The 12,500-nt window shown below is 47.0% G+C and overlaps 1 protein-coding gene across 1 annotated transcript in view; it reads left to right on the forward strand.

Moving 5' to 3' along the window:
- plxnd1 (plexin D1) overlaps positions 1-12,500 on the forward strand; it is a 65,910-nt gene that overhangs the window by 11,895 nt on the left and 41,515 nt on the right. Inside the window, exons 5-11 of the mRNA XM_068729736.1 lie at positions 111-240; positions 3,686-3,863; positions 4,070-4,178; positions 8,115-8,214; positions 9,389-9,487; positions 11,283-11,372; positions 11,595-11,703. Coding sequence (XP_068585837.1) covers positions 111-240; positions 3,686-3,863; positions 4,070-4,178; positions 8,115-8,214; positions 9,389-9,487; positions 11,283-11,372; positions 11,595-11,703 — 815 coding nt within the window. The remainder of the gene's footprint in view (positions 1-110; positions 241-3,685; positions 3,864-4,069; positions 4,179-8,114; positions 8,215-9,388; positions 9,488-11,282; positions 11,373-11,594; positions 11,704-12,500) is intronic.

The raw sequence follows: 12,500 nt of genomic DNA on the forward strand, positions 1-12,500 counted from the left end.
CATGACGCATTCAGCACAATCTCCAAACATGCCGGTCTCTTTGTGCTCTAATCACATCTGCAATGTCGATATGAAATGATGACTGTGATCGTCTGTCGCTCCTTGTCCAGATGCACCATCCAGAAGGAGTGCGCTCAGGGGCTGCTGGCACGCTCCTGGATCAGCATGGGCGAGGGCCCCCAGCAGTGTCCCTCCATGACGCTGACGCCCCCGGAGATCAGCGTCGCCGCAGACATCAAGGTAAAAGCTCCCGCCGCGTCATCGCACCTATCTCACTGTTGCTCCTCCCACAAAGGTATGCTCGTAATGGGGGCAGCGTATTTAAAGCGGATGAACCGTGTCATGACCACCTTTACAGCCGGACACTTCTCACCTTCATGATTATTATTAACACGCTATTATTATGACTCAGCTGATGAAGTCATGTCAACACTGTTTTACTGCAGCAGCTCAGCCTAAGAATGTTCAAGAGGCTCTAACTATTGTTTTTGTATAATGTGCTGCAGGGCTGATGTCGTTTTGCAGTCTGTTTACTGATGCATGTTCACATCAACATGTCTCACAGACCGTATTACAGACCTCTAACCAAAAACACATTCAACACAGACGCAAAGTGAAACGCTGACTCACTTCTTCTGAGGTTCTGTACTCTACACCGACGTGACAGTAGTGTGTGTTTGTTCACTCGCACTGCTGTCACGTTGGTTTTTGGTGAAGTTAAATGTGAATGTGACGTGATGAAGGTGTAACGCTGCCGGTGGATCATGTGACCGTGGACGTTACTGATACGGTCAGCTGTGCAGGCGTGTTTCCTGTAGCGTGAACACGTCCATCAGCTGTTCTTTCACTGTGAAAGACAATGAGAGCTTAGTTCACGTGGATCGCTTCGGTCGTAAAACAGCAAACCAGGTGTGTGTGTGTGTGTGTGTGTGTGTGTGTGTGTGTGTGTGTGTGTGTGTAAAACCGGAGCTTACCGGTGGCACAGCAGGAGAGAGCATGCCATACACAGCTGCTTCCTTCTCTTTAACCGTTTACTGACAGTGATGAACTTTGTGTTTTCATATGAGCCTCCAGCTGTTCAACAGGGCGGCAACTAACGCTTAGTGTGGATTAATCTGTTGATTATAAGTTTGATCAATGAAAATCTGTGTTTCCAAAAGTCCAAGAGGACGTCCTCAAACTCAGAGATGTTCGGTTTACTGTCACGGGAGAAGAAACAGAAAATATAACATCTTGAAGAAGCTGGATTTTGACTTGTTTTTCTTTCAAAAATGATTCAAATCGATTTAAATCCAAACATGTGTGGATATGTTTAATAGTAACGACTCAGCTCTGCAGCAGGTTAAAGGTTGTCAGTTTGGCTGAACTGTTTTAATCATGACGGATGTTCAGCCCTCTACTCCGGTGCAACACCGTCAGATCTAATTCACAGGAAGTTTGACTAATTTAAATCAATAATTCTGGAGCCCCTCGTGATGCAGACTGACGCACAGGAAACACCCACATGAGCAGGAGGCCCAGACCGCCCAGATGTTCCTCAATGTATGAATGTAGTGAACGGATCCGTACAAGTTGGGTTGATGTGATGATGCTCTGTGGAACAATGACCTCAGTACCGTTAGAAATAAAACGTCTGCTCTATTAAACACATTCAACCAGCAGGGACTGCAACGTTCACAGTTAACGGAACTATTCCACCTTTTTCTCACATTCAACAGAAGAGAAGCCGATTATTGTCACACATTCATATCGACCCGTAAGATAACTGCCGGTTATGTTTATCAGCCGTCGTGTAATTAGCTTGTGACATTCAGAAAGCTCGACCTGGTGGCGGCTGTAATATCATCTGATTATTTTCATCATTCTGAATTTGCGAGCTGCCCGTCTTCATTTCTCTCAGTCGTCTTCAGTCGTGAGGATTGTTAATGTCGAGCTTTAATCTTTAACGGCATTAACATGTATTTATGTTGAACTGTGTGTTCTGGGCGTCGCGTCGCTTTATTATTTCTTCATTACTACGACACATCTGATCTCAGGCGACGTCATCAGGCGATGACGTCGTCTGATTGTGACGCCATTTATTTTTAGGCTTCTTGTTGTGTTTCAGCAGCCAAACTTTATTTAGCGGCTCTTCATTATGTTTCCGTGGCGACAGCTGAGACCAGAGTCACGGTGTGGTCCGTCTGGTCCTGGAGGACGTTTCTTCAGCTTTGGCTCACACGTCCATCGTCACGCTCTTTTTTAAAGCCATAACTCATAATGCTAATTATGACAATTTTACATAAATGTCTAATTAAAAAGAAATAGAATGATAATTAGAAAATCAATCCGTGATTTAAGACAGACATTGATGTGACCTGCAGCGTGGCTGTATCTTCACCTCTGTTGTGTTTGCTGTGAATGTAGTTTAGCGTTAGCATGGCGGATTAGCGTGTTCATTTTAGAGCCATCTCGTTTCTGTGTTGACCAGTGACTTTAAGCTCTACTCTAACTGTTTCAAACGATGTTGATATAACAATATAAATACGACGCATTGATCACCTGATGGGCTGAGGTATATTTCCATCTGCTGCTGCATCACAAATCCATTCCACGCAATCATTCTGAGTGGGTCTGAAGATGAAGCGCTCTCAGGTGAGCTTGATTTTTGAGGCTGCTGTCGAGGAAATCACTCAAATTTCCAAATTCATGACAGTGTGTGAAATAAAATGTCGTTTTATGTTTAATTTGAAGCCATTTACATTTGTTTCAAACCCAAGAGCCCTGAGATCCACGAAGATCTCTTCACCTTCACCTTCACCTTCATCTGGTGTTGAATGGATTTGACTTTAATCAAACCTTGCTAATATTTTGGCAGAGCGAGTCCCCGCGTCACACCTTCATGTAAACTGCTCATAGAAGCATAACAACACTATGATAATTAGCTCACCGAATTCTGACACTCTGAATATTTTTTGACCTTTAATTACAGCTTCATAATTAGACGAGGCTGAGAGACGACGGGTCATTAATTGGTTCGTTAAGTGTGGCTGTTTGCTTGTCATGTGGGTCAGTTTGGCTTCGGGCTGTAATAGATCTACCAGCTGCCGATCCGCAGGCATCCTTCAGAGCCTCAGGAAGCGCGGCTCAAGGTTGTCTCCCCAAACAGGAAGCAGCGGGCAGGAAGTCGGGGCCTTCGGCAGGAAACGATCGCTTCCGCCGAACAATGGGGCCGATTTTTTAAGACGCGTTTAGCTCATGTTGCCGGCCGCTTCGGCTCGTATCTGCTGAGTATGTCGTCTCTCTCTTCCTCTTCACAGTCTCTGTCCCTCCTCCTCCTCCTCCTCCTCCCTCCATTTTTCTCACATTGAAATCATTTAGCTGAAAATCAGTCATGTCAGTGAGGTGTTATCTTTCTCATTATACGTCTGTCATACTTCATCACATACAGCCACATTTAGATGTGAATGTAGCACCGCGCCATCTGTTTCTTCATTGCACATTAGTTTCTCCATCTCTCTGCCCGGGCTCCTTGTAGCGACTTGAAGTAATGCCAGCGCCATTTGCCCTCCACCAAAGACGAACGGCACACGCCCTGGTTTCAGTACGTGTGCGTGGGAATGTGGCCTTCACTTAGTAATTGATTTCTGTTAAGATGAGCGGTGCTTCATGTTCGTGCTCTGGTGTTTCTGCTTTTCCGTCGTAGGATGTCGGCATCCTGATAAACGGCAGCGTTCCCGATCTGGTCGGCTCCCGGGTGGAGTGTGAATATGGTCCGGGTGTTTCTACAGCTGCCACGGTGCACCTGGATTACGGTCCCGCTCAGATCCAGACCTGTCCCCTGCTCCCTCGAGAAAGCTACCAACCCATCCTCCCCGGCACAGGTGAGACCGAGAACGTCCTTATCTCCGCTCACGGAACAAGTACAGTTCTTTATCCTTACCTACAAGACGCCGAGCAGCACTAGAATAAATGTAATTTCCCCCTTTTGTCTTTCAAAGTCTCCGCCTCGCTGTTTGTTATGACAGCGATACCATCTCCAAATGCTCGACGCTCATGCCGTGTTGTTTACCTGCCTTTGTGTCTGCAGATCATCTGACCGTTTCTGTGGCGATAAAGGTGAACGGCACATCTGTGGTATCTGGGAGCTTCATCATCTACGACTGCGAGAGGACCGGAGCGATACACCCCAAGACGTCGTGAGTCCCATTTCTTTCTTCATCCAGGGAGTGTGAGGCCGAGCGGCCGACAGGGAAGGGCCAAGAACTGCAGCTCCTCAAATGGCCACTTGAGGCGAGCTCCAAATGGACTCGAATGGTCTCCGTAGACCCTGGTGTGAAAATGCCCAACTTTACGACAGAAATAAACAGAACCAGAACCGAACGTAGCAGACTGTCAGACGTCAGTCAAATTAGAGGTGCTTTCAGACACAATCGACACAACATTTTATCGCTTTAAGATCTTCATCCACTGGCTTCTTAATTTGCAGGCGATCCCTGAAAACAAACCTTCCTGAATGAAACCTAAATACCAATAAACTGGGATTAAAGCCCGGCTAAGGCCTCACTCAGACGTCAGTGAAGGCTGGTCCCTAAACTCCGCCTCTCCTGGTTTCCCCCTCTGCTTTCTATTTAGGGCGCCTCGGTGGGTAAATATTGCCGACACGTCCTCTGGCGGCGCTCATTGTGTATTTGGCTTACTCAAGGTTTCTCAGCGCAGGATCAAATGTGGGATTAATATGCTGTAAACGTTAAGCCAGAGGAAATTGGATCTGTATGTCTGGCTGGCCGTGTTGATGTTTGTTTTTGTGAAGGACTGTGACTCGTACGGCCCGGTCACAAAAGAGCCTTTTTTCTCATATCTTCAGGCAATCCAGCTGGCTTCCTCTCGCATGTTGGACCATGTCAGAGGATCCACTCTATCTGATGGGCAGATCTGAGGCTCAGAGGGGCATTAGTGTGTGTGTGTGTGTGTGTGTGTGTGTGTGTGTGTGAATCGGTTTGGGTGTGTCCCTTTTGTTCACTTCATGAAAGCAGTCTGGAGGTGTGAACGCAGCAGTTGAAGGTACACGCGTGCAAGACTGCACCCAATATGTGCGCACGGCCTCGCTGCTCGGCGAGGTTCAGGAGTGTGAAATTAGACGGCGGTTTGTTGGAGGTGATAATGAGCAAAGTGCCGTTCTCACAGGATGAGCATCGGCTGCTGTACTCCGTCTGATTTTAATCACTTTGAGCTGTTTTTCTAATAATCCCTAAAGAGTGTTATGAGCCACTTCTCTGCAATTAAAGCACAATGTCGAGTCTCTCCTGTTTGCTGCTATTATTGTTTCTGCATGTTGAAGCTGAACACGGTTCAATAATCTGCACGTTCTGTGCAAACCATCGATATCACACAGGAAGCGGTGTTACTGCTAACTGACAGCCTGTGCTGCTTTAATCACGAGGGTTTCATGATGTTATCATGTTTTCAGCACAAACAACGAGGTGAGACCGTGTCAGCGGCGTCATTATCGATTCATATATCGGCTATTTTCTTGAATAATAATAAAATAATGATAATTAGCCGCTCGGTCGATCTAATGTCAGAGAAGTGAACTAGTTCGAGGTGACGTCTCCCAGTGGCTTGTTCTGTCTGAACACATGAGATGAAGTCGTAGTCATCCATTTTTATTTTTGTTGAAGTTTGAGAAAATTCCAGCTTTAAGGCTTCTTAATTCATGATATGACAATTTGTGTGTTAAATCAGTTTGCCTGTTCTTCTCTGTGTGTGTGTGTGTGTGTGTGTGTGTGTGTGTGTGTGTGTGTGTGTGTGTGAGAGAGAGAGAGTGTGTAGTCAGTTCTCCCATGACCCATTCAAAGTGGTCACTAGGCAGAGTGTTAATGACAACCAGACGATAGCATTCCAGTCTCACCAAGCAGCCCAGTAGGACAACCACCTAACCTGCCCTCTCTCACACACACACACACACACACACACACACACACACACACACACAGACACACACACTTCTCCTCTGTTTTATTTGCTTTTCATGTCCCGTGTTTTCGGCCCTCCTTCTTTCTGTCTCCTCTCGTCTGTCTCCGTCTCCCCCTGAAAACTGCTCTTTTCTTCTGGACGTTTCTTCCTCTTTGACAGAGACGTGATTGAGGGGATGTATGTTTAACCGCTGTGTCCACTGAGAGGCCCTGAGAGTGTGAGCCCGACTGTGTGTTTAGTGTGTGTGTGTGTGTGTGTGTGTGTGTGTGTGTTTAGTGTGTGTGTGTGTGTGTGTGTGTGTGTATGGTCATTATGTGTCGGGGTGGGCAGCGTTACTGGGTATTTACTGTCAGTGTTGGGTCAAGCAGAGAGATAGAGAGAGAGTGGAGAGTGTGAACAATGTGTGTGTGTGTGTGTGTGTGTGTGTGTGTGTGTGTGTGTGTGTGTGTGGTAGTGTATAAGCGTTTTAATAGGACAGAAAGGGAGTCAGGGAAAACAGAAAAGCTGCAGCCGATAAGAGCCCAGAGGGGGTCGTCTGCTTCTAATCAGAACACACATGTTTCGATTACGTCTCCACATCCCTTTACACCTATCCCAGTCCCCCCCCACACCCCCACCCCACACCCCCCCACCCCCCATCCCAGTCTAGAGACCTCCTCAGAGTGCTGCTATCACTGGAGGCGCTATCGTTCCTAGCGTGGGACATCTGTCTCCTCCCGGAGGCAATGCAGTGACACACACTCGCATGCTGTACAGCCGAGGTGTTCCACTTTAGGTAGTTTATCGCTCAGATGTTCTGTAGTCCACGTTCAAAAAATACAGTCAGACCTAAAGCCCCGAAACTCTCCTGCCCGAGGTGTGTGTGTGTCAGAACATGACATCATCGCGGCCTGAGAGTCCAGACTCCTGCAGAGCTCCAGACGCCTGAAGTAGTTCACTGATAAGAACCCAAAGGTCTAAAAACAGTAAAGTGTCTACAGGAACGTCAGCCTTTTGTTTCATTGTAATGCTTTTGATACTCGACTTGACTTTACAGGGCTTGTATAAAGTATGAATATAGATATGAGTTCATGAGCGTTGTTGATGTTGGATGGTGTTTTGCTCGCTACACTCGTTGTTTTTTTGATTCTTCACTCTACGTTTCGTTTGTACGCCCGCCGGCATTTCGTCGAATTTTGCACCAGCGAGTTCACAAACGTCTTTATGCGAAGGCGAAGGCGGAACGCATCGGCTGAAATGCAATCTGGGAACCCACCGGCTATCGTCTGGTGATGATTTAGCTTTTTATTGGTTTAAAATGGGCTCGTAAACTGGATACACGTGAAGCGATCCGGTCGTACTTGTCGTCCCTCGGCTCCGTCTCTCCGATCGGACTGTAAACAATGAGCACAGAAAAGGAAGTCTCGGCCCTGATATCCGCCGGCTACACCGGAACCCCAGAAATATGACCTCTTGACCTTTAGAGATTGACACTGAGGTGTTGGCAGAAAGCTCAGGAAACCCCTCCCCCCCCCCCCCCGCTCTCCGACCCCAAGAAACTGTCTTGAATGGTGCTAAGTTCAGCTTACAGGAAGAATGTGTTCTTCTTCTTTTAAAGGTTGATCTAGTCTCTCCTTGGGATTTGTTGACACTCACAGAATCAAATGTAGAATATTTGATCATCTGACCTGAAGAGGATCGTCTGCAGCAGGAAGTTAACCTTTTTATTCTTCAACAAATCGAGTTTACAAGCTGCTGATGGACCTCCCCGCTAATATGTCCTCACTGAGCTGGTGTAACACTCAAAGCGGTACTCACAGTGATAGAATTACAGCAGGCAGCGCTCACACACACACAGACACACACACACACACACACACACACACACACACACACACACACACACACTGAGTGTTTATAGAGAAGTGCTTTTCTTTTTTCGTCTCAGCAGCTTTGGCCCAGTTCGACCTCCTGACTCGCTGTGTTGCAACTGTGGAATGAATGCGTCCTCCGCTGTGACTAATCATTGCTTCCTTTTATTAGCGCTGAGCTCTGATGCCTCAAACGGCTCAGCCTCTCAAAATGGGGGCCACATATTCAACGCTTGAAAAGACAGTATTTACAGCAGATCGGAGGGAGATGCTGATCCGCGTCTGTGTCTGTGTGTCCGTCTCCGACAGATGCGTGAGCTGCCTGAGCACCAGATGGAAGTGTTACTGGGACCCCGACAACCACCTCTGTGTCTCCAGTAAAAACGAGTCAAAGCCCAACCTGCTCGAGGTGAGCGGTCCTCCTCTTCCTTCTGTCTTTAATCCACAAACCACGCAGACGCCTGCAGGGGTCTAGATCCCTCTAGTCCAACGTAATCCAGACTCTGCAGTCCAACGACTCCCTGTGTGCTGTAATGATCTGGGTCCAGACGGGTTGAGCAACAGCAACCATGTGGTAATTCAGTTTGAGGTTACAAGTGTCTCAACCACAGTATGTTGAAATCTGCTATAAAATCTCTGGAGGTTCTGGTTTAACAGACTCCTTCCAGGGGTGAAGCTCCTCTACAGTTTGGTTTGATATCCCAGCATGTTGAAGAGTCTCTCTATTTTTATAGGGAGTCATGACTAAATGCCTTGTGCTCGCTGCCGGAGAAGAGATAAATCTACACATTGTATTGCCTCATGTTAAGTAGGTTCTGTAGATGTGTGGAGGCTGTAAACTACTCTGAAATGGAAGCAAATCAAATTGTTTTGGCACGAAGTAAAGGCCGTGAAACTACAGTAGCCTCACGGAAACCAATTAAAGCTCCCGGCGTGTTCCTGACAACTCCTCAGATGAAGTCAGCCGTCGTATTGTTCCCGTCCCCTTTGGGTTTTTATTGTTGCTCATCCAGATCCCCAGGGTCTGCGTGAGGAGGGGTCCTCCCGGAGCCCTGGTCCCAGGTAGAGGGGTGAGGGTGTGACTCACAGGCCTCTGGTCAGCTGCTGGTCAAGCGGTCGTGTTTCTAGTGTGTTTTATTGCGGTGACTATTTAACGTTCCGCTTTATATCACAAGACGCCCTGACAAAGAGAAAGAGCTCCTTTTGTTTGAACAAGTAAGGCAATAAAGTAATCTTTCTAAGCAAATGCAATAAATCCTAAAAACAAAGGAGCACAAGAGGCCTCCGGCGTTCACTTGGTAACATTTTAGCTTCTTCTTGAAGCTCGATGAGCTCTTTGTCATGTGGCTCATACAGAGATGAGGAGGTGGCTTTTCCTGTTCTGGGTCTGTTTTTCTAATCCCTCATCGTCTCTATTTGAAGCTATTGTTGTTTCCCTCGGAGCGAGACGTTACCCTCTCATTTCCTCCTCCTTCCAGATAAACAGGACAGGTATTTTGGGTCTGCGGATGTGTGCAGGGGAGCCATTGTTTTCTTTAACTCCTATATGTCACTTCCTGCCCGAACATCCCATCTCTCCACAGAACGCCGTTTCCTGTCCCAGCCTGGTCGCCTCGGACGTTCCTCCGTCTCCGTCAGAAGCGGCCCAGGACTTCACCTTGTCCCTCAGCCACATCCAGGAGGTACGCCAGACTACCTCCGGCTCTATGGAGCGGGACCTGGACCGTGTCCAATGTGCATGTTGTGAAAATGATTGGAGCGAACGGCGTGTTTGCGTCAAGCCGAGTTTAAACACAGATGGATATTTGTGCGCTTGCTATTTTCAATGAATGAGCAAACAGAGCTCGTGTGATCTCCGCGTTGCCAGACAGACATGAAGATGAGGACCGAGCGTCTTTGTGCTGACGCTGCTCCTCTGGTGTCTGACTGTGACTCGCTGAGTTGTGTCCTCGTCAGCACGCCGTACAACACGAGGCAGCGCAGCGGCGGGAGCTTTATATCACTCCTGTTCAATTTCAAATTCGCCAAGTCCTTCCAATCCGCTTCTTCTTCTTTAAACTCCCGTTCTCATTCTTAATCCATGCTGAGCGAGTCAGGAGCTGATCCTGCATCTCTGATAAGGATTCACACACACACACACACACTCACTCACTCACTCACACACACACACACACACACACACACAACAGATTCCAGTGCTGACTAGTTGCCAGGCGTGGTCAGTCAGACGTCTAACCCGGGCCGGCCTTTGGAGCCCTCTCCCCACTGTGTTGCCATGGTGACAGACACTGAGTCACATAAAAATACACACACACACACACACACACACACACACACACACACACCTCCTCAGGGCAGCCTGGCTGTGACTGGATATTTATATTACTACTATTTTATTATGATAGTATGTTTATAAATGCATGCTTCATCAGCAGGAAATGTGGTCTCATCGTCATCATCGTCATCATCATCGTCGTCATCGCCGTCATCACTCAGACCCCCCCTCTGGGATTTGTGGTGATGTTTTTTTTCCCACACTGAACGTAATGTAAATAGTTTAGACTTAACGGTGATGAACTGTCAAACCAAAAAACATGCAGCAACAAGACTGCAAGTAGAGCCAAATCCTGATAGAAGTCATTTTAATATCTCAATAAGGAATCATTAAGAGGCTTGTTTAATAATGTTGTATAAATAGCTTGAGTTCAATAACCTCATGGAGAGGCCTGCTTCTGTACGCTCCTGTTGGAATCAAGTACTTGACAAACGACGAGTATTTTCTCATTTGATCGATAACTTCAGTGCAGAATGAACACAGTTTGATCAGATTGAGTAAATATGTGCTCATCATTATTAATTAAAGACAACGATGTCCTGCTATACGTGTTCAGCATGATGCGGTTCCAGTAGTTTTACTTCTCAGACTGAGCCTCAGTCCAGGACACGTTTCAGAGTGTAGAAGAAGAAAAAGACTTCTCGGAGAAGGAGTCCTGGAGAGGGCGAGAAGAAATGGAGCAATTTAAAGCGGCGGGATTCTCAGACAAATGATTTCTTCCACTTTGAGTAACGACCTCTTCCTGCTCTCACCTGTTGGAGCTTATTTATGGTCTTACCTTCACGTGTCTTCTCATTCAACTCGTGTTTTTATGAAGAATGAATCCATATTCATTACTCTGGCTCCCAGATGACTCGCAGAGATGTGGGAGTCCAGATGTTTATGAATATGAATTTTCAATGGATTGCATCTTTCCCTGGCAGGGACAATTATTGCGAGGTTATTCCAGTTCCCCGATTACGGCAACTCGATTGTTACCAGACACGTTTGAGAGAGCTTCTTCTTCTTTTTGTGCAGAAGCTCTTTTTTGGTACTGAATCAGTGGTTATCTCGTGCTCAGAGCAGCGGGGTATCACAGTTTGAACGCTAGTTATTGCTGAAATACCGCACACTGTTTTAAATAAGTGCTTTTTGCGCGACAGGGGGAGGACCTGGAGTGTGACTTTGGGACAGAGCGGCGATATGAGGCCACCTGGCTGAACAGCTCCACCGTCAAGTGCAGCGGAGTAACAGTAAGTACAGACAGCAACACAACTACACAACTACACGACTACACAACTACTGAAGCTCAGTCACTGAGCTTCTACTGGTTCAGTGTGCTCACTATTGTTCGATTTAACCCCCGTTAGTAACTTGTTTTTATTGCAATTATTCTAAACCCTGGTTTAGAAGTGGACTGAGAACCCATTGTTATCTGGAGGAGTGAATGCATGTGTCCCTCTCTGTCCGTGTAGCTGTCCACCACCCAGAGGAGCCAGGTCTACCTCCTCAACCTGAGGAGGAGAGGACGCTTTAGTGGACGGCCGGAGGACGTCTTCGTGGACAGCCCTCGGCTCATGAGAGGTGAGACGTTGTTGTGCAGACATGCAAATTAAAAACAACAGATGAGAAATACCGTTTCCATTAGCCACGCTTCAGCTGCTCGCTCAGCTCTCCTGTATTTGAGCATAATTAGAAACTGGCAAAAACAAGGAAAAAAAAAAATCTGACATAGCGTGCTCCCAGAATGCATTTCACCTGTACACAAATGTTTTTTTTGTGATGAGGCTGGTGGATTTGATTAAACCTGGAGGAACCGCTTACAGGGACAAACAGGGTTAGACTGCCTTTCGCTTGCAATAATAGTAGTTTGTGTATTACAACACATAATTTGCCAACTAGTAATTTACCACACTATCATATTCTGCTACCATAATTACACATAATGATTATAGAACACAAGGAGCCGCAATTTAAGGCGTAATCGATTGCAACGCGTACAAGTGTCCGTATGTGTTGTTGCAAATGCAGTTTGAGCTCCATGACAACAGGGAGACGATGGAAAGTGTCTCTGGCGTTGTTCAAACTCGCCGTGTTATCCGCTGAAAGCCGGTCCCGGCCCGTCCCGGTCCCAGATGTGCCGTTCTCAGTCCATGTGTCTAGCATGTGAACGACAGCCCTGGGCCGCAGCCAGACACTCTGCACTGTTGAGGACACGACGGCGGCTTCGTAACATGCAGAATCATCACATTTTAAAAACACACACACTCACACACACACTGCAATAGGAGCACAAATGCATGCACAGACGCACATGCAGTGATACAAATGGGATTTCTCACTGGGAGGCACATTGGAACGTGAACATAATCATCTGCTTC

Source organism: Cebidichthys violaceus, unplaced genomic scaffold (assembly GCF_023349555.1).
Source record: "Cebidichthys violaceus isolate CVI_PGR_0920_01 unplaced genomic scaffold, fCebVio1.0.p SCAF_47, whole genome shotgun sequence".
In the NCBI taxonomy this organism is placed as follows: domain Eukaryota; kingdom Metazoa; phylum Chordata; class Actinopteri; order Perciformes; family Stichaeidae; genus Cebidichthys; species Cebidichthys violaceus.